Genomic DNA, 18,223 nt, shown 5'->3' with positions numbered 1-18,223 from the left:
AAGAATGGCCCCTGGTAAGAATTTCCACATGGCTGTGGTATTAGGAGCCTAGGAGGGGCACAAGAGGCCACAGACGCCAGCCACAGAAGCCCCGGGCAGCCACGTGCTGGCTGCCCTGCCTTGAGGGGTCCAGGGACTGGGCCCAAGATTAAATCTCCTGCCCCTGTCCCATCTCTTATATATATATATATATATATATATATATATGTATATATTTATAACTTTGGCAGCTCCCAATTCTCCGTAAACCACAGACCTGGTTCCTCCTTGGTTACCCTCTGTTGCTACTGGGTAGACTGAGGCACATGTCACCCCAAGGCAAGGACAGAGCTTTCTCTTTCCCCTGGAATTCAGCTCCCTGAGTTTTATACCTCCCCTCTGGTCTTCATGAGTATCTGGACTTGCTCATTATGATGAATGTATCATATTTATAATTTGAAAGCTTATATGTATGTATATTATATATACCATTTTATATATACGTATCATATTTATAATTGGAAAGCTTCTATATCATTTGCCAGACACTGCATCCCATGCATTTTGTCCTCTCATCCTCCAACAGGCCCAGGAGATGGGGATCGTCAGCATGCCAGTATTCCAGACAAGGATGGCTCAGAGAGGCTAAGTAACCTGCCGAAGGGCTCCTAGTTAATAAAGGACGGATGTGGGCTTCCCTGGTGGCGCAGTGGTTGAGAGTCCGCCTGCCGATGTAGGGGACACAGGTTCGTGCCCTGGTCTGGGAGGATCCCACATGCTGCGGAGCGGCTGGGCCCGTGAGCCATGGCCGCTGAGCCTGCGCGTCTGGAGCCTGTGCTCCGCAACGGGAGAGGCCACAACAGTGAGAGGCCACAACAGTGAGAGGCCCGCGTACCGCAAAAATAAATAAATAAATAAAATAAAATAAATGACGGATGTGAATCTGGGCTTTCTGACTCCGTGATCTTAACACTATGTTTTGGGGTCCCCATGGGATAGTTTAGGTTTGTGTTTTCCTTCCAAAATAATGCTATAGTTAACTGATTATAAAATATCTCATCACTACAGAAATTGTAGAAAATACGATGAATACAAAGAAAATTTAAATCACCAGCAACCTCTCCACCAGGAGATAACTGTGAGTATGTATGAGTGTCGATATATGCCCTTCTGACACTGTTTCTCTGCACACAGACACCACCGACAATTTAACCCAATTTAGGCTCTCTATCCCAACACCCACCCTCTTGACATGGGCCCGGGCAGAGGTACTGCCACTAACAATAGTACCCAGGAGACTGAGGCACAGAAGTTCAGTGGCCAAGGCCACATTCCGGGTTAGTGGCAAATCCTGGCTTGGACATCAGAGGAGCTGGCCGGGCCCGGGGTGTGACATTGCTTTGAGTGTGACAATTGCTTCATACAGCCCAAGGTGCGGAGCACGGCTGAGCTGCTCTCCCACACCAGCCACTGAAAGAAAACCACTCTGGGCCTCCTCCCGTGCTTCCCACCATGCTCATCCTCCCTGCTGCCAACGGCTACCTCCCGAGGGAGGCTGGGCCTCCAGGCTCTGGGCCAGCTGCTTGGGAAACAGCTCCAGGGGTTGAGTCGGCCTGAGAACAAAGAGCAGCAAGACGTGAAGAAACGCCATGGGTAACCAAGGTGACCAACAGGAAGTGGAGACATGCAAATTGAAAGGGAAAAAGAAAGGGGACGAGGTGGGTTGGTTCTTCAGAGGCCTCAGGAGGACACACCACAGACCTGGGAGGCCCTGCAAAGCCGGAGGATCACTCACCCTCCCTTCCTCTCTTGCCCGATTGCTTCATAAACCCCGAGGAGACATTTTCCGTAAAGAATCAACTTCTCTGCGGGAACACTATTTCAACATTCTCGAGAGGGTGGCTTGCAGTACATGAAGCCAACAATGCTGGTGACATCCTCTCCTGCTGATATCTGGCCTGCAGCTTCCTTCCAGCAGAGAGAAAGGTCACCCCCAGCCACCCCATCTCTCCCGGGCCCCCTGAACTCTGCAAATGGCAGGAAGGCCAGCTCCAAACACACCTCCTCATTCCCAGAACCGAAAACACCCACAACCTTTTTATTAAACGCCCCCAGAGTTCCTCCATTCTGCAGCTTCCTGATATGACCACGCCCCACACCTTCTCGACTGGGGGTACCCCTCATTCTCCCACACCCTCCATCACCTGGGGGAGGGGTCATGATGTGCCCCCTTCTACGGTGGTTCTCTGCAACAGGTCCAACCCTGGACTCTCTCTTCCTGTTCCCCTGGGTCACCATTCCTACGCTGTGGTCTCAAAAGCTCTTCACTCCACACTTCCAGCTCCCCTCCCCAGTTTCCAGATTCCTTCTGATGGATTCTCCTGGGCACCCAGACCCTACCGTGCAGCCCAAAACGAGTCAGTTAGGGTAACCACCACCACTAACCCCCGGTCACTCCAGCTGGGACTCCAGTCCCTTGCTGACCTGGGTTTCTGCAACTGTGGTCAGTTGATCACAGGCACTGGAATCTCCTGGGGATCTACTGAAACATGGAGGCTGCCCCCAGGTCCTGAGTTGGATAGCGTTTCACCCAGTTTCATGTCCACCCAAAACCTCAGAATGTGACCTTATTTGGAAACAGTCTTTACAGATGCAATCAAGTTAAAATGAGGTCACATTGGATTAGTGTGGAGCCTAATCCAATGCCTGGTGTCCTTATAGGAAGAGAAAACAGAGACGCACAGACATACAAAGGGAAGACCAGGCAAAGACAAACACATGCAGAGGGCCAGGTGAGGATGGAAGCAGAGAACGGAGGGATGCAGCTACACGCCAAGGAACGCGCAGGGTGGCTGGCAACCACCAGATGTTGGAAGAAACAAGGAAAGATCCTCCCTGCGAGCCTTTGGAGGGATCACGGCCCTGCAGACACCTCGATTTCAAACTTCGGGCCTCTAGAACTGTGAGGGAATAAACTTCTGTTGTTTTAAGTCATCCAGTTTGAGGCAGCCCTAGGAATCTATTACACTCCCCATTTCCTGACTTACTGAATCAGACGTCCTGGGATGGAGTTGGGCACCTAAATATGCTTTACAAGCACTTCATGTGAGCCTGATGCTTGACTATAAGCTCCGTGAAGACAATTTTGTTTTGTTCATCGCTTATATCCCCAGTAGCTAGCAGTGTGTGGCATGTGGTCGGCTGCTAAAAAACATGTGTTGAATGCAAGAATGAACCTGCGCCGATGTGCAAGAACTACTAGTGCCTTGCTTGATCAGGACATTAAGGCAACTTTCATTATCAAATAAGATAATACGCAACAAACATTCAACAACGTCTGGCATACTGTGCCCAACAAACACCTACTCCCTTAATTTAGAGGGCAGTGGGAGTCTTGAAAGATTACACAGAAACTAGCAATTAATTGCTGGAAGGAGCTTTCTAAGAACACTGCTCATCATGAAAAAGGCCAATCCCTCAGCAATGGAAAATCTCTTTGTTCCAACAAGTAAGAAACATGAAATCTTTCACTGTTTGTTAACTAGTCCTTTTGACCCTATTTCCTAAAACTCTCAAGTCTCCCCACTTCCTGCCCTGGTTCAGAAACCATCTCCTTGGATCATTACTAACACCCAGGTCTCCAAGGCCAAGGTCATTTTCCAGTGATTCAGCCCTCGCTCCTCACAGCTCTCCATGTGTTTCAGGGTAAGTGTAAACACCTACGGAGACCTGCATCCCAGAGCCAATGCTCCTGGTCCATCTCCCCCTCCTTCCCTACTCACCAGACCGCCCCGGCAGGTCACTGATGTGTGACTATCACACGGGGCCCTGAGCCCTGGTAGATGAACTTCCTCCACATCTCACCTTCTCTTGGAAGCTCTTCACACTTCCCTAGGCAATGGGGTGTCACCGCTGGTACAGTGGTTAAGAGTGTGTGCTTTGGGGCTTCCCTGGTGGCGCAGTGGTTGAGAGTCCGCCTGCCGATGCAGGGGACATGGGTTCGTGCCCCGGCCCGGGAGGATCCCACGTGCCGCGGAGCGGCTGGGCCCGTGAGCCATGGCCGCTGAGCCCGTGCGTCCGGAGCCTGTGCTCCGCAACGGGAGGGGCCGCGACAGTGAGAGGCCCGCGTACCACACACACAAAAATAGAGTGTGTGCTTTGGAGCCAGGTTGCCTGGGTTCAAGTCTTGGCTCTGCCATCTACCTGCTGTATGACGTTGGGGAAGTTATTTAACTCTCTGTACTTTAGCAGGCTCATCTGGAAAGTGGGGATAAAATGAGGAAAATTTAGTACTTACTAGAGGGGGTTGCCGGAGGATTTAGATAACAGGAGGGAACATACTGTCGAGCACACAACAAGCACCCATTAACAGGGAATAGCATTGCTACATTTCACTGGCTGTTACAACCATTAACAAATAGAATGGCCAGAAGTGGTCTGAGATGATTAGCCTCAGCTGTGCTAAGAACACCCCCCTCTCCCAACCCCCAGGACCGGAGTGGGGCTTGGGGCTGTGGTATCTCCTGGGAGAGCCTCTCAGGGTCTGCAGGTCATACACGGAGTTCAGCAAATGACTGCCTAATGAAGAAGCCGTCTGCCAGTAAGCCACGGGGATGGTCCAAGGAAATGAGCCAGAACTCTGCCTTCCCAGATTCACGGCCAGGCCACCTGTGGCCACCCGGCTTCCTCCCTCCTGATCCAAATGCTGAATCCCCTTCACCTGAACCAGCCTTCCAGGGAGGATTCCTACCTGGGAAGGTGTCGCTAGGGGTTTGACTGAAGTTCCCCCAGAAAGTGCTTTATGGCCCATCTTAAAAGTAGCCATGCAAGATAAACCCTGAAATATTAAGGGATAATGGAGTATTATGTCTGCATCTTGGTCCAGGAGGGGAAAGAAACCGCCTGACAGAAAAAGGGGATGATAAGGCAAATGTGTTAAAGTGTTTACAACTGTGTACTGTGCTGGCAACTCTGCTAAGTTTGATAATATTTCAAAACAGAAAGTTAACACTAAAAGAAGAGACCAACAAGAGATTTCCACTCAGAGCCAACAGCTCTGTACCACTCGCCCCGGGGTGGAACCGCCCCTGAGGGGAAGTCCCTGTTACACATCGCTGCCTTCAAGGCTGCGTGCGACTCCTCTGCTTTTTCAAAGTCAGACTCCGGACAGCAGACCGCGAGGTTTTAAGGTCCCAGCTCCCCCACTTAATGGGGGCCTTGGCCAAGTGCTGAAGCCCTTGGAGGCTGTTTCTCTCCCAATAGATGGAGTTACTGGCAGCCGTGCTACCTACCCCACCAGACAGTGAGGTCCAGGAAGGCGATGTGCGTGTGGGTAAGGCTCAGACCCCAGACCAGGCATCCGTGATGAGCACACACCAAGGGGCTTGTGGCTACTCTGCTCAGAACTGGGGAAACACGGCCCCAGCCTGCTCTCACGCACCTGCCGTCCAGAGAGGGAGCCAAATCCAAATGGAACAATCCCACTAAGAAGTGTACAATTACAAGTCATGCTGGGTGCTGAAGGCATAATCGAGGGTAGTCTGAGAACGTCACAGGGGTGCAGACTGACCTTGTGTGCGAGTGGGAGAAGGTTCCTCTGAGGAAGTGATGTTTGACGGCCAACTAGAGAACAAGGAGATTGCAGCATATTCTAGTCCCACAGAGTAGGGAAGTATACAAGCCAAACTGTTAACAGTGAACGTAAGTTAAGGATACCATGAGGAAGTAATAGGCCAAATTAAGAACAGGGGGTGTCCCTCAGGACAAATGACCTGGTTTCTCCAAAACCCAATGGCATGAAAAAAACAATTTTAAGGAGCTGGGAGACAGGGAAACCATTACAGAATAAAAGACTTAAGAGTAATTTTTTAAAAACCTACTGAATTGAAGATCTTTGCAAATGATATGACTGATAAGGGGTTAATATCCAACATATATAAACAGCTCATACAACTCAACATCAAAGAAACAAACAATCCAATTAAAAAATGGGCAGAAGAACTGAACAGACATTTTTCCAAAGAGGAAATGAAGATGGCCAACAGGCACATGAAAAGACACTCAACATCACTAATCATCAGGGAAATGTAAATGAAAACCACAACGAAATAGATTATCACCTCACACCTGTAGAATGGCCATCATCAAAAGAGCACAAATAACAAATGTTGGCAAGAATGTGGAGAAAAGAGAACCCACCTACACTGTTTGTGGGAATGCAAATCGGTGCAGCCACTGTGGAGAACAGTATGAGATTTCCCAAAAAACTAAAACCAGAACTACCATATGACCCAGCAATTCCACTCCTGGGTATATATGTGGAAAAACAAAACCCAAAAAACAGAAACACTAATTCAAAAAGATACAGGTACCTCCATGTTCATAGCAGTGTTATTTACAATTGCCAAGGTATGGGAGCAACCTAAGTGTCCTTCAACAGATGAATGGATAAAGAAGATGTGGTACATATATACAACGGAATACTACTCAGCCATAAAAAAGAATGAAATTTTGCCATTTGCAGCAACATGGATGGACTTGGAGGGCATTATGGTAAGTGAAATAAGTCAGACAGAGAAAGACAAATACTGTATGATATCATATGTGGAACCTAAAAAATACAACAGACTAGTGAATATAACAAAAAAGCAGACTTACAGATATAGAGAACAAACTAGTGGTTACCAGTGGGGAGAGGGAAAGGGGGTGGGACAATATAGAAGCAGGGGATTTAAAAAAAGGGTTATTACAGGATTATATGAAATCATGTATGTGAAACTTTTGAAAATTATAAAGCACTATAGAATTTAAAGAAACTTACATTCAATTAAAAAAAATATAATGCATGGATCTTATCTGGATTGTGATTTTGAACAATGCAACTATAAATGCCATTTCTGAGACAGCTGTGAGAACTGAATTATGGACTGAGCAATATATTATTAATGAATGACAGTGAGTTTTGTAATAATGGCATAGTTGTTATGTCAAAAAAAAGAGGTTTTTATTGCTTAGTAGATATTTATGGGTGAAATAACATGCTATCTGGGGAAGATGAAACAGGTACTGAAGCTGGGTGGAGGGTACATGGGGATTCATTCCACTTTTCTTTCTACTTTTGTGTATCTTTTTAAATTTCTATAATAAAAAGGAAAACACAGTGGTGCACTCCAAACAGTCAGCAGTACTGATTTACTTGCATTTTTTTTTTTTTACAAGGATCAGGAATTTAATTGTTATTAAGCAGAAAGTTATCTACCTCATCATATTTGATAACTCCACCTAGTTTAGTGTATGCATGAACCACAGTGAAACCAATTCCCCTCTGATGGGCATTTAGGTTTTCTCCAAGTTTTCCTTACAATAACTGAATCCATCCAATTCCTGATGCTTTTCTCTGTTCTTACAATCCACCTCACTCCTTGTCATCCCAACCCACCCACGCAAGTCAATGGATGACTGTTTTTGGACTAAGTAAGTAGCTGGTGCTACCAGGGGAGATGTCCCTACCACAAAGAAGGCCCAGGCCCTGGTACCATCTGCTCCAGTGACCTTGCAAGGGAGCCAGTGCCGCAGGACAATTCAAATTCCGCCTCAAGATTCAAGTTTCCAAGTAACTGCCACTTGGGGGTAGAGGGAAGCACACACTGCAACAATGGGGCTCAGAGGGAGCCTGGGGAGTTTTCTGGCCAGGGCCGAAGGTCAGCAGCCCTCACCCAGCCTGACACAGGACTCAGGCTGGTTCCCTGCTGCATATGGGCCTCCCCAGATCCTGGAAAGTATTCAGAGTTCTCTACCCCTTCCTTTCCATCCGTTAGCGCTTTTCCCATTCTGGGTTCCTGATTCTTTTAAACATAGCCAAGGGACACCATTTTGACCTACTGAAATGGCATGGAATTTTTTTTTTTTAATAAGTTTATTTATTTTTGGCTGCGTTAGGTCTTTGTTGCTGCGTGTCGGCTTTCTCTAGTTGCAGTGAGCGGGGGCTGCTCTCCATTGCGGTGTGTGGTCGTCTCACTGAGGTGGCTTCTCTTGTTGCAGAGCATGGGCTCTAGGCGCACGGGCTTCAGTAGTTGTGGCTCGCAGGCTCAGTAGTTGTGGTGCACGAGCTTAGTTGCTCTGCAGCATGTGGGATCTTCCCGGACCAGGGCTTGAACCCGTGTCCCCTGCACTGGCAGGTGGATTCTTAACCTCTGAGCCACGAGGGAAGCCCGGCATGGACTTTTCTTTTTTTTTAAAGGCTAATATCCAGGGTTAGCAAAGTTACTGGGAAGCTGACACCCTCCCACATCACTGGTGCAAGTGCAGGCTGGTGCAAGTTTTGATAATTTATTAACTGGTGAAACTCAAAGTTCTTAAAATCACACCCCAAGACCAGCGATTCCCTTTCAGGCATTTATTCTCATGAGCACACTCGCAGACAGAAGAATAGGATCACCACTGCAGTGCTGTGCAAAATCAAATGGTACAGGAGAAATGACCCAAAAGACCATCAAGAGGGAGATGAATGAACAAATTATGTAATACACAGACTGTGGAATATTACTCAGCAATAAAAAAGAAATAAACTCCTAATAGATACAACATAGGTGAATCTCAAAAATGTTCTCAAAAGTGAATCTCACGGGCTTCCCTGGTGGCGCAGTGGTTGAGAGTCCGCCTGCCGATGCAGGGGACACGGGTTCGTGTCCCAGTCCGGGAAGATCCCACATGCCGCGGAGGGGCTAGGCCCGTGAGCCATGGCTGCTGAGCCTGAGCGTCCAGAGCCTGTGCTCCGCAACGGGAGAGGCCACAACAGTGAGAGGCCCGCGTACCGCAAAAAAAAAAAAAAAAAGTGAATCTCAAAAGTAAATCTCTAAGTTAAAAAAGGCAGACAGAAAAGAGCACATACATATAACTCCATTTATATGACACTCTGGAAAACACAAACTAATCCACACAGACAGAAAAGCAGATCAGTGATTGCCTGGGGCTGGGAGCATGATGGGGTGAGTGACTGAGAAAAGGTACCTGGGAACTTTCTAGGTTGATGGCAATGTTCTGTATCTTGACTATGGTGGTAGTTACATGAGTATATACATTTGTCAAAACTCACTGTATACTCGAAACTGCATATGCACTTAAGATCTGTACATTGTATTGTATATAAATTAACTTCAATTTAAAAAAATGAAAACGCAGCTCCATCTAAGTATCTAACAAAGAAATGAGTTAAATCATGGTGTATCCATACAATAAAACATTATGCATGATACCGGAGAAGAATAGTTAATGACATACAAAGTTACTTAGTATATGCAGTTAAGAAAAAAATTGTTATGAAACTATAATATACTATGATAACATTTATATAAAATAAAATGTATATATTTGGATAAAAAATTACCAAAAAGAAATATTTCGTTCATTCATTCAACACAAATATATTGAGTATCTACACTATACCTTTATTGTTACAATGAGCAGAAAAGACCAAAATAAAAATCCCTTCTCGTCATGGAGCTTCTGTTTGGTCGTTTCATAAAAAATATTTAAATTATTAAACTGTACACATTTAAAAACATCAAATGGTACAGGGAAGTGTGTAAATGCTACTACCACTTGTGTTAGAACACACACACTTGGTTTGTTCATGCGGAGAACGACTCTGGAAGGATTCATGAGAAACTGGGATCAGTGGTACCTTTCAGGGAGGAAAACTAGAGCCTCTTCACCATCCACCCTTTCATATAACCTGGGTGTTTTTCCTTTTTGCCATGTTCTTATATTGTCTATTCTAAATAAACACAATCGTTTCTAATTTTTTGCTAAAGTCCAATAATCAGGAGTTGGGTGGAGAAGAATGATATGGAAATGTGAGCGTGACATACTACAAAATCAACAAAGTGTTCTGAGAAAAGATATTTTCCATTTTTACTAAAAAAAACTCCAAAATAAAAATGTATTGTGATGACAGGCACACAAAGGAACAGAAGAACCTACACCAAAATGTCAACAAATTACTTCCAAGGGGTGGGATTGTGGGGGGCAATTTTACTTTCTTCAAAAAGACAAATACCACCTCCTGGGACATGCCCAAGACCCAACGGAGGGTTCCTGGGAAGCATTCCTGCACCACCGTTCACCATGCCCCCGCAAGTCCACCTAAGCCTCGTCCTTCCATTCTGTGCTCCCCCAGTGGCTGTGTCTGCAACAGGTGAAGGGATGGACACCCCTTGTGCTCCCTCCACACCTCATCACACTGGTCTGGGAATCCCGAGATATCACACACACCTCATGCCTGCGAGGGGCTCACAATCTAGTGAGTAGGACAAGTTACTACACAGGTGACAAGGACAATGAAGGAAGCATGAGGTTGGGGCCAGGACACATGGGGGAAGGGAGAGAGGCTTGAAGGACCAGGAAGTTGGCCCTCAAGTTGACAGCCATCCCATGACCTAATTTCATCATGTGTACCCAGAACCTGCTAATTTTAAACTTGGGTGGATGCATCTTTTGGCAAAAAAAAAAAAAAAAAAAAAGTGGCTGTCAGTCTAATCTGAACACTCCTTGGGGCATACAGCTGGTTACTAGGAAAACACCAACAGCCTCATTGTCACCACCAGCATGGTGGGGATGATCTGCTCCTCCCCCCATGTTCAGTGAAGAAGTTCAAGGGCACAGGTGTGATAAGGAAGAATCCTGACTCCCCTGTACTGACTGGCACCCCCAGCCCCAGCAGAAAAGTAGTCAAAGGAGGAGGGCTCTAGCTCTGCTCCAGCAGAAGCAGTAAGGCCAGGTAGGATGATCAAAGGAGTAATTTAATATTTGAAAACAAATTAAGACCTACAAGGTCTTAATTTCCAAAATATACAAACAGTTCATACAACTCAATAACAAAAAAACAAACAACCCAATCAAAAATTGGCCAGAAGACCTAAACAGACATTTCTCCAAAGAAGACATACAGATGGCCAACAGGCACATGAAAAGATGCTCAACATTGCTAATTATTAGAGAAATGCAAATCAAAACTACAATGAGGTATTACCGCATACTGGTCAGAATGGCCACCATTAAAAAGTCTATAAATAATAAATACTGGAGAGAGTATGGATAAAAGGGAATCCTCCTACACTGCTGGTGGGAATGTAAGTTGGTGCAGCCACTACGGAAAACAGTATGCAGTATGGAGGTTCCTTAAAAAATGAAAAAATAGAGTCGCCATATGATCCAGCAATCCCACTCCTGGGCATATATCTGGAGAAAAACATGGTCCAAAAGGGTATATGTACCCCAAAGGTCACAGCAGCTCTATTTACAATAGCCAAGACATGGAAGCAACCTAAATGTCCATCAACAGAGGAATGGATAAAGAAGATGTGGTACATATATATACAATGGAATATTACTCAGCCATTAAAAAGAATGAAATAATGCCATTTGCAGCAACATGAATGGACCTAGAGATTATCATCCTAAGTAAAGTAAGACAGAAAGACAAATACCATATGATATCACTTATATGTGGAATCTAAAATATGATACAAGTTAATTTATTTAGGAAGCAGAAACAGACTCATAGACGTAGAAAACAAACTTACGGTTACCAAAGGGAAAAGGTGGGTGGGAAGGGATAAATTAGGACTTTGGGATTAACATATACACACTACTACAAATAAAATAGATAAACAAGGACCTACTGTAGAGCACAGGGAATTATATTCAGTATCTTTTTTTTTTTTTTGACTGCACCACGTGGCATGCCGGATGTTAGTTCCCTGACCAGGGACTGAACCCACACCCCCTGCAGTGGAAGCGTGGAGTCTTAACCACTGGACCGCCAGGGAAGTCCCTCAATATCTTGTAATAAACCATAGTGGAAAAGAATATGAAAAAGTATATATATATATATAATATATTATATATATATATCATATATATGATATATATATGATATACACATCATATATATATCATATATATGATATATATATATCATATATATGATATATATATATATATATTATATTATATATGAAGACCCTGTCACACCCGCGAACCCCTCAGAGAGGGTGGTCACAAACTCCAAGCCTTACCCTAACCACGCATGTCACAAAAGGGGCTGTCGGCCTCCCCCGGAGTGGTCGTTAAGTGGAAAAACATAGAAAAGCACAGCAAGTAGCCGCCACGTGCCTCACACGGCTCTCAGGTTCTCTCACTGAATCCTAACATTCCTAGAAAACATTTCCCCCAGTTTACAGAAGAGGAAATTAAAGAAGATTCACTCATCTCATCCTTCTGCAGAGGGGGGCTCTGTTCTGGACACTGCGGCCCCGCACTGAACACGACAAACACAGGCTTGTTCTTGTGGAATGTACATTCTCATGTGGGGGAAAAGATAATAAGCAAACAGAAAATAATCCCAGATACTCGTTAAACGCTATATAGAAAACAAAACAGGATGATTCGATTGAGGGACACAGAGGAACAGTTATAGAGAAAAGGAGACTCCAGATAGAGGGAACAACAGCCTGTGCAAAGGCCCTGAGGCATGAAGGAGCTTGACTTATTCAAGGAAGAGAAAGGAGGTCAGAATGGTATGGGGTAGGAGACAAGGCAGGAGAGCAGGCCAGGGCTGGACTGTGTCAGGTAACAGAGGTGGTGATAAGGACTGGAAATTATAACTGCAATGGGATGACGGTAGAGGTCTTTAAGCAGAGAAGTGACACAATCTAGGTTCTGCCTGTTGTGGGAAGAATGAACGATGGGGCCAGGTTTAAAGAGGTTTAGAGAGTCTAAATAAGCACCTCAAGGTTTCACTGCCATTAGTAGCTTGCATTCAACACCAAGGTTTGTTTCCCCAGTGTCACATTTTATATACTATAGTATAACACTATACTGGAATCTCATATCTGACAAAGGGGGGGGCTCCCACTATCTCTGTCATCCCAGGCTTGCTTCCTACACCAGTCAAGTGAGGATAACTGCTCCTGGTTCTGTGATGACAATTCAACAGCCTAGATGGAAACACACTTTGTATTCATCTGGCAGCATTCAACAAACAAAGAGTATGACATTATAAGCAAGGAAAGCCAGCGTAGAGAAAAGCTACATTGTTGGTGGGAATGTAAATTGGTACAGCCACTATGGAAAACAGTATGGAGGTTCCTCAAAAAACTTAAACTAGAGTTGCCACATGATCGAGCAATCCCACTCCTGGGCATATATCCAGAGAAAATTCTAATTTGAAAAGATACATGCAGTACTTCCCTGGTGGCTCAGTCATAAAGAATCTGCCTGCCAATGCAAGGGACACGGGTTTGATCCCAGGTCCGGGAAGATCCCAGATGCCGCGGAGCAACTAAGCCCATGCGCCACAACTACTGAGCCTGCGCTCTAGAGCCCATGCTCCTCAACAAGAGAAGCCACCACAACGAGAAGCCTGCGCACAGCAACGAAGAGTAGCCCCACTTGCAGCAACCAGAGAAAGCCCGTGTGCAGCCACGAAGACCCAACGCAGCCAAAAATAAAATATTAATTAATTTTAAAAAAAGAAATGAACAGAAAAGACACAGGCACCCCTATGTTCACAGCAGCACTGTTTACAATAGCCAAGACAAGGAAGCAACTTAAATGTCCATCAACAGATGAATGGATGAAGATGTGACATATATATACAATGGAATACTACTTGGCCATAAAAAAGAATGAAATAATGTCATTTACAGCAACATGGATGAACATAGAGATTATAATACTAAAAGAAGTAAGTCAGAAAGAGAAAGGCAAATACCATATATCACTTATATGTGGAATCTAAAATATGATACAAATGAACTTATTTACAAAACAGAAACAGACTCACAGAAACAGAGAACAAACTTATGGTTACCAAAGGGGGAAGAGGGTGAGGAAAGGATAAATTAGGAGTTTGGAATTAGCAGATGCAAACTATTACCTATAGCGTAGATAAACAACAAGGTCCTACAGTATAGCACAGGCAACTATATTCAATATCTTGTAACAAACCATAACAGAAAAGAATATGAAAAAGAATATGTATATGTATGTATAACTGAATCACTTTCCTGTACACCAGAAACTAACACAACATTGTAAATCAACTATACTTCAATTAAAAAAAAAAAGAAACCCAGGATTTACCCTAATAAGACCAGCTTCAAGTCACAGGTGACCCCGAGTATCAACCCGAGTGAGTTTTCTATCTCTAACCTTAAAAACCTGGACAAACCCGTCCTCCTTCAAGGTAGGCAGCCTAACAGTGAACCAATATGGCATTATGGCATGGGTGAGGCACAATTAATGGGGAACTGCCTGCCCTGCTCCTCTGAGTGGCTGGAAGAGAGATTAGAACAATCTTGCTTATATACAAAAGGTTGAGGATTCTCAGGTAGTGGAGCTGGTTGAGTTTATACTGCTCTCAGAAATCCTTCGTGCTAGAAAGGACCAATGAGGTCAAAGCCATTCCTCCTAAGCTATGAGCAGAACTAACAACCACTCGAGCCTACAATGAACAAGGAAGCCCAATGTCCACGGCAGGCCTCACTAATTTATTTAGCCCCGCCTCCAGAAAAGGACCAAGACCTTACTGCCTGGTCCACCATCCCACTGCCCCAGCTTTTTAATTGAAACACCAAGACCTGGATTTCTTCCCCAGATGCCTAAAATATGCATACACCTTGGGCCATTCTGTTCTGGGAAGAAGACCAAGGGGAGCAGAGGAAAGCCACAGCCCGGACAAGCAATGCAAGATGGAGATAGACTAGGTACAGGAAAAAAGAAAAAATAATTTTACTAGAAGACAGCTACCCCCTGATGAGGAAAAAACCCTGAAAAGCTGGTGACTTTTTAAGCAGAACTCCATAGACATCGGGTGCAAATGCACTGGATGAGACCTGTTTGTGTAGGGAGCCAGCTAATCCACTAAGAAGACCTCTCCCTCCCTGTACTGGGTTGAATGGTGTCCCCCCCAGAATTCATGTCTACCCAGAACCTAAAAATGTGGTCTTATTTGGAAATAGGGTCTTGTCAGATGTAATTAGTTAAATTAAGATGAGGTCACACTGGATTAAAGTAGCCCCTATTCCAATGACAGGTGTCCTTATAAGGAGAGAAAATACAGATAGAACACCATGTGACAATAGAGACAGAGATGGGAGTGATGCCTCACGAGCCAAGGAATGCCAAGGAGTAGCATGGCCTTGCCAACACCTTGATTTTGGACTTCTAGCCTCCAGAACTGTGAGAGAGCATATTTTTATTGTGTAAATCCCCAGGTTTATGGTACTTTGTCCCAGCAGCCCTAGGAAACCAAGACACACCTTTATTTCACACCTGTTCCCCAAACCACCCAGGGGCAGGAGACAAGACACACAGGCCACATCTCTAACCCACCTGGACTCTTCCACCTTCCGGGAGCCCATCAGCACTTCTCCCTTTGAGGTGAGGGGAAAGCAGAGATCACATTTCAGGTGCCTCCACCTTCTGCCACCAGCGGCAAACTGGCAGGGGAGTGTTTGTTGTCTCCCCACATTCTCTTAGTTTTGTAGCCTCTCCTTTATTTATTTATTATTATTATTTTTTAACATCTTTATCGGAGTATAATTGCTTCACAGTGGTGTGTTAGTTTCTGCTGTGTAACAAAGTGAATCAGCTATACATATACATATATCCCCATATCCCCTCCCTCTCACGTCTCCCTCCCGCCCTCCCTATCCCACCCCTCTAGGTGGTCACAAAGCACCGAGCTGATCTCCCTGTGCTATGTGGCTGCTTCCCACTAGCCACATAGCTATCTATTTTACATCTGGTATATATGTATATATACCAGTGTATATATGTCGATGCTACTATCACTTCGCCCCAGCTTCCCCCTCCCCACCATGTCCTCAAGCCCATTCTCTATGTCTGCGTCTTTATTCCTGTCCTGCCCCTAGGTTCATCAGAACCATTTTTTCTTTTTTTTTTTTGATTCCATATATACGTGTTAGCATACGGTATTTGTTTTTCTCTTTCTGACTTACTTCACTCTGTATGACAGACTCTAGGTCCATCCACCTCACTACAAATTTCGTTTCTTTTTATGGCTGAGTAATATTCCATTGTATATATGTGCCACGTCTTCTTTATCCATTCATCTGTCGATTAGGTTGCTTCCATGTCCTGACTATTGTAAATAGTGCTGTGTAGCCTCTACTTCAATGTTTCGTAAATCTTATTCAGTCCCATCCTAGATATATTTGGGGTGGGGGCATTAACTACGTATGCCTTATACTATCATTTACCTAATTATTCTTTATGTAAAGTCACTACTTTTACTTAAATTTATTTTAAAAGGAACTACATCGTTACAATATATGGAAAATCATCATCAGTTAGCCTATGCAGAACTTGCTCGATATATATGTTTTTAAATTGCACATTAAAGTAAATACACGATGATTATTTTTTTTAAGTTCATTCACGTACCCTTTAAAATAATCTCGGGTGACAGTACTATGGGAAATACCACCTTAAGGGGTACAGTTTAGTTGTCTGAGAACTCTGGGCTCCTAAGCAGAAAAACCAATTTAAGCTCTCCAGTCTCGTTTCTCACCTCACGACTGTCCCAGGAGGAGGCTAAGAGCAGGAGGAAAGAAAAGCACCGAGAGTTCCTAGTTCCCACGCAGGGCGACCTGAGGATACGGAGTCGAGAGCGAAAGGGACTTTAAATACCCAGACCTGCGAGTGACAAGGGCGGGGACGGACTGACCTTCTCGCGCAGGGTGCAGTGGACGTCCGAGGCGACACGCCCTTCCCACCACGGCTCATCCATCATCGAGTCTACAGCGCCGCGACGCGAGGCTACCGGGCTCTCAGGGCGCACCCTGTGTGGACACGGGCAACTTCAGCGGCCGTAGCGCTACCCCCGGCATCCCATCCTCTCTCGTCCTCGGCCGGGGTCTCTGCCGGGCGCCCCCTCCTGTCCCGCTCAGCGGAGCTGGCGGTCGCCTCCCATCCCGGGAAGGTTGCAGTGCCCCCTCCCCTCTATTCGCGGGACCTGAGGCGACCTGGAGCTGTGCAACAACTTGCAGAATTTTTATCTTCCCTTTTGCAAAAGTTACAGAGAAAGTTGCCGACTTCGCTAGCTCTCCAGAGGCCAGGGCTCAGGCAGCGGCCACCGGCTCGCCGTCCCCAACTCCTCCCCCGCCGCCCAGCCTTTGTCCTGCTCCCACATCCTGCCCTCCAGCCGGGGCGAAACTCACGCATCCCTCTCCGGGCGTGGAGGGCTGCGGGCGCCAGGCCCCCCCGGCCCAGGGCCGAGCTGGCTGTGCCCTGGGGTGCCTGCACGCGGATGGGCCCTAGCGCTGGGCGCTCCACGCTCTTGACTGCCGCCTCCGTAGCCCGGCTAGCCCCCGCCACCGCCGCGCCCCTGCGTGCGCTCGGGTCCCGCCGCGGCTCGCAGCCTCGGGGCCGCCGGGGGCCTTCCTCCCTCGCCGGGGGAATTGGGGGCCGGGCCTCGCGCATGCGCCGCCGGCCCCCGCACCCCGCGGGGCGGGGGGCTGGGAACTGGAGTCTTTCTTTCGCCGGCGCTGGCTGCGTTTCCTGTCAGCCCTCCTCCCCCGCCTCAGTGGAAAGCTTCCTCTCACCTTCGCGTGGGCGCCGGGTGGCCTCCTGGGCACCCCGCGGACTCACGCGGGCAGCGCTGGGACCGCGGCGCCGGCACCGCGGCGCCACCTGCGCGCGCCACTCGTGAAGGGCGCGGGCAGAATGCCCCCAGAAAGTTCTCTCTCCCGCGTGCGCTGTTCTAGCCAACCTCCCGTCGGTTCCACCTGGTTGTTTTTTTATTTCTTTTTTTTTTTTTTAACCGGCCCTGCAATGGGGAGGTGGATTTCCAAACGGACAGTTCCCACGAAATCGCCAGAAATTCCGCTCTTGATTATTCACGAGTCCCTGATTCTAAAGGAGGCTCAGTAAATCAACGGATATTTTTTTATGCTCCTGCAAGGTATAAATTGTACGCCTTACATTGGGAGAAAACCAGTCTTTTTGGAGGGCCCGCTGGATGGAAGGCATTGTCTTTTTAATTGAGTTGATTGTTTTCGGAAAGGCACGCCCTTTAATTAGCTCCTCTGATGGCACAGAAGATTGATTGGTTTTTGTGATTCTTCTGGACGTTCACAGATCTGTTTCAAATCCAGCTAGCAACTGGGTGACTTTTGCCATGTTCCTCAGACCCTGTAAGCTTGGAACCCTCATGTGT

At 46.3% G+C, this 18,223-nt stretch overlaps 1 protein-coding gene across 2 annotated transcripts in view; it reads right to left on the bottom strand.

The window, feature by feature from the left end:
* Positions 1–17,541, bottom strand: part of CCNJL (cyclin J like) — a 50,489-nt gene extending 32,948 nt beyond the window's left edge. Inside the window, exons 1-2 of one of the 2 annotated variants that reach the window (XM_027084392.1) lie at positions 17,226–17,541; positions 16,733–16,847 (exon numbers count right to left, since the gene is read on the bottom strand). In XM_027084392.1, the coding sequence (XP_026940193.1) occupies positions 16,733–16,798 (66 nt within the window). In that variant the 5' untranslated portion in view covers positions 16,799–16,847; positions 17,226–17,541. Of the gene's footprint in view, positions 1–5,419; positions 5,679–16,732; positions 16,848–17,225 lie in introns of those variants that run through there. The other variant, XM_027084391.1, reaches the window with a different exon arrangement.
* Positions 17,542–18,223: the final 682 nt, after the last annotated feature.

This window comes from Aethalodelphis obliquidens, unplaced genomic scaffold (genome assembly GCF_003676395.1).
Source record: "Aethalodelphis obliquidens isolate GAN/ISIS:26980383/991018 unplaced genomic scaffold, ASM367639v1 scaffold52, whole genome shotgun sequence".
Classification (NCBI taxonomy): domain Eukaryota; kingdom Metazoa; phylum Chordata; class Mammalia; order Artiodactyla; family Delphinidae; genus Aethalodelphis; species Aethalodelphis obliquidens.
The sequence above is the reverse complement of the archived record's forward strand: the minus strand, read 5'-3'. Positions and strand labels throughout refer to the sequence as shown.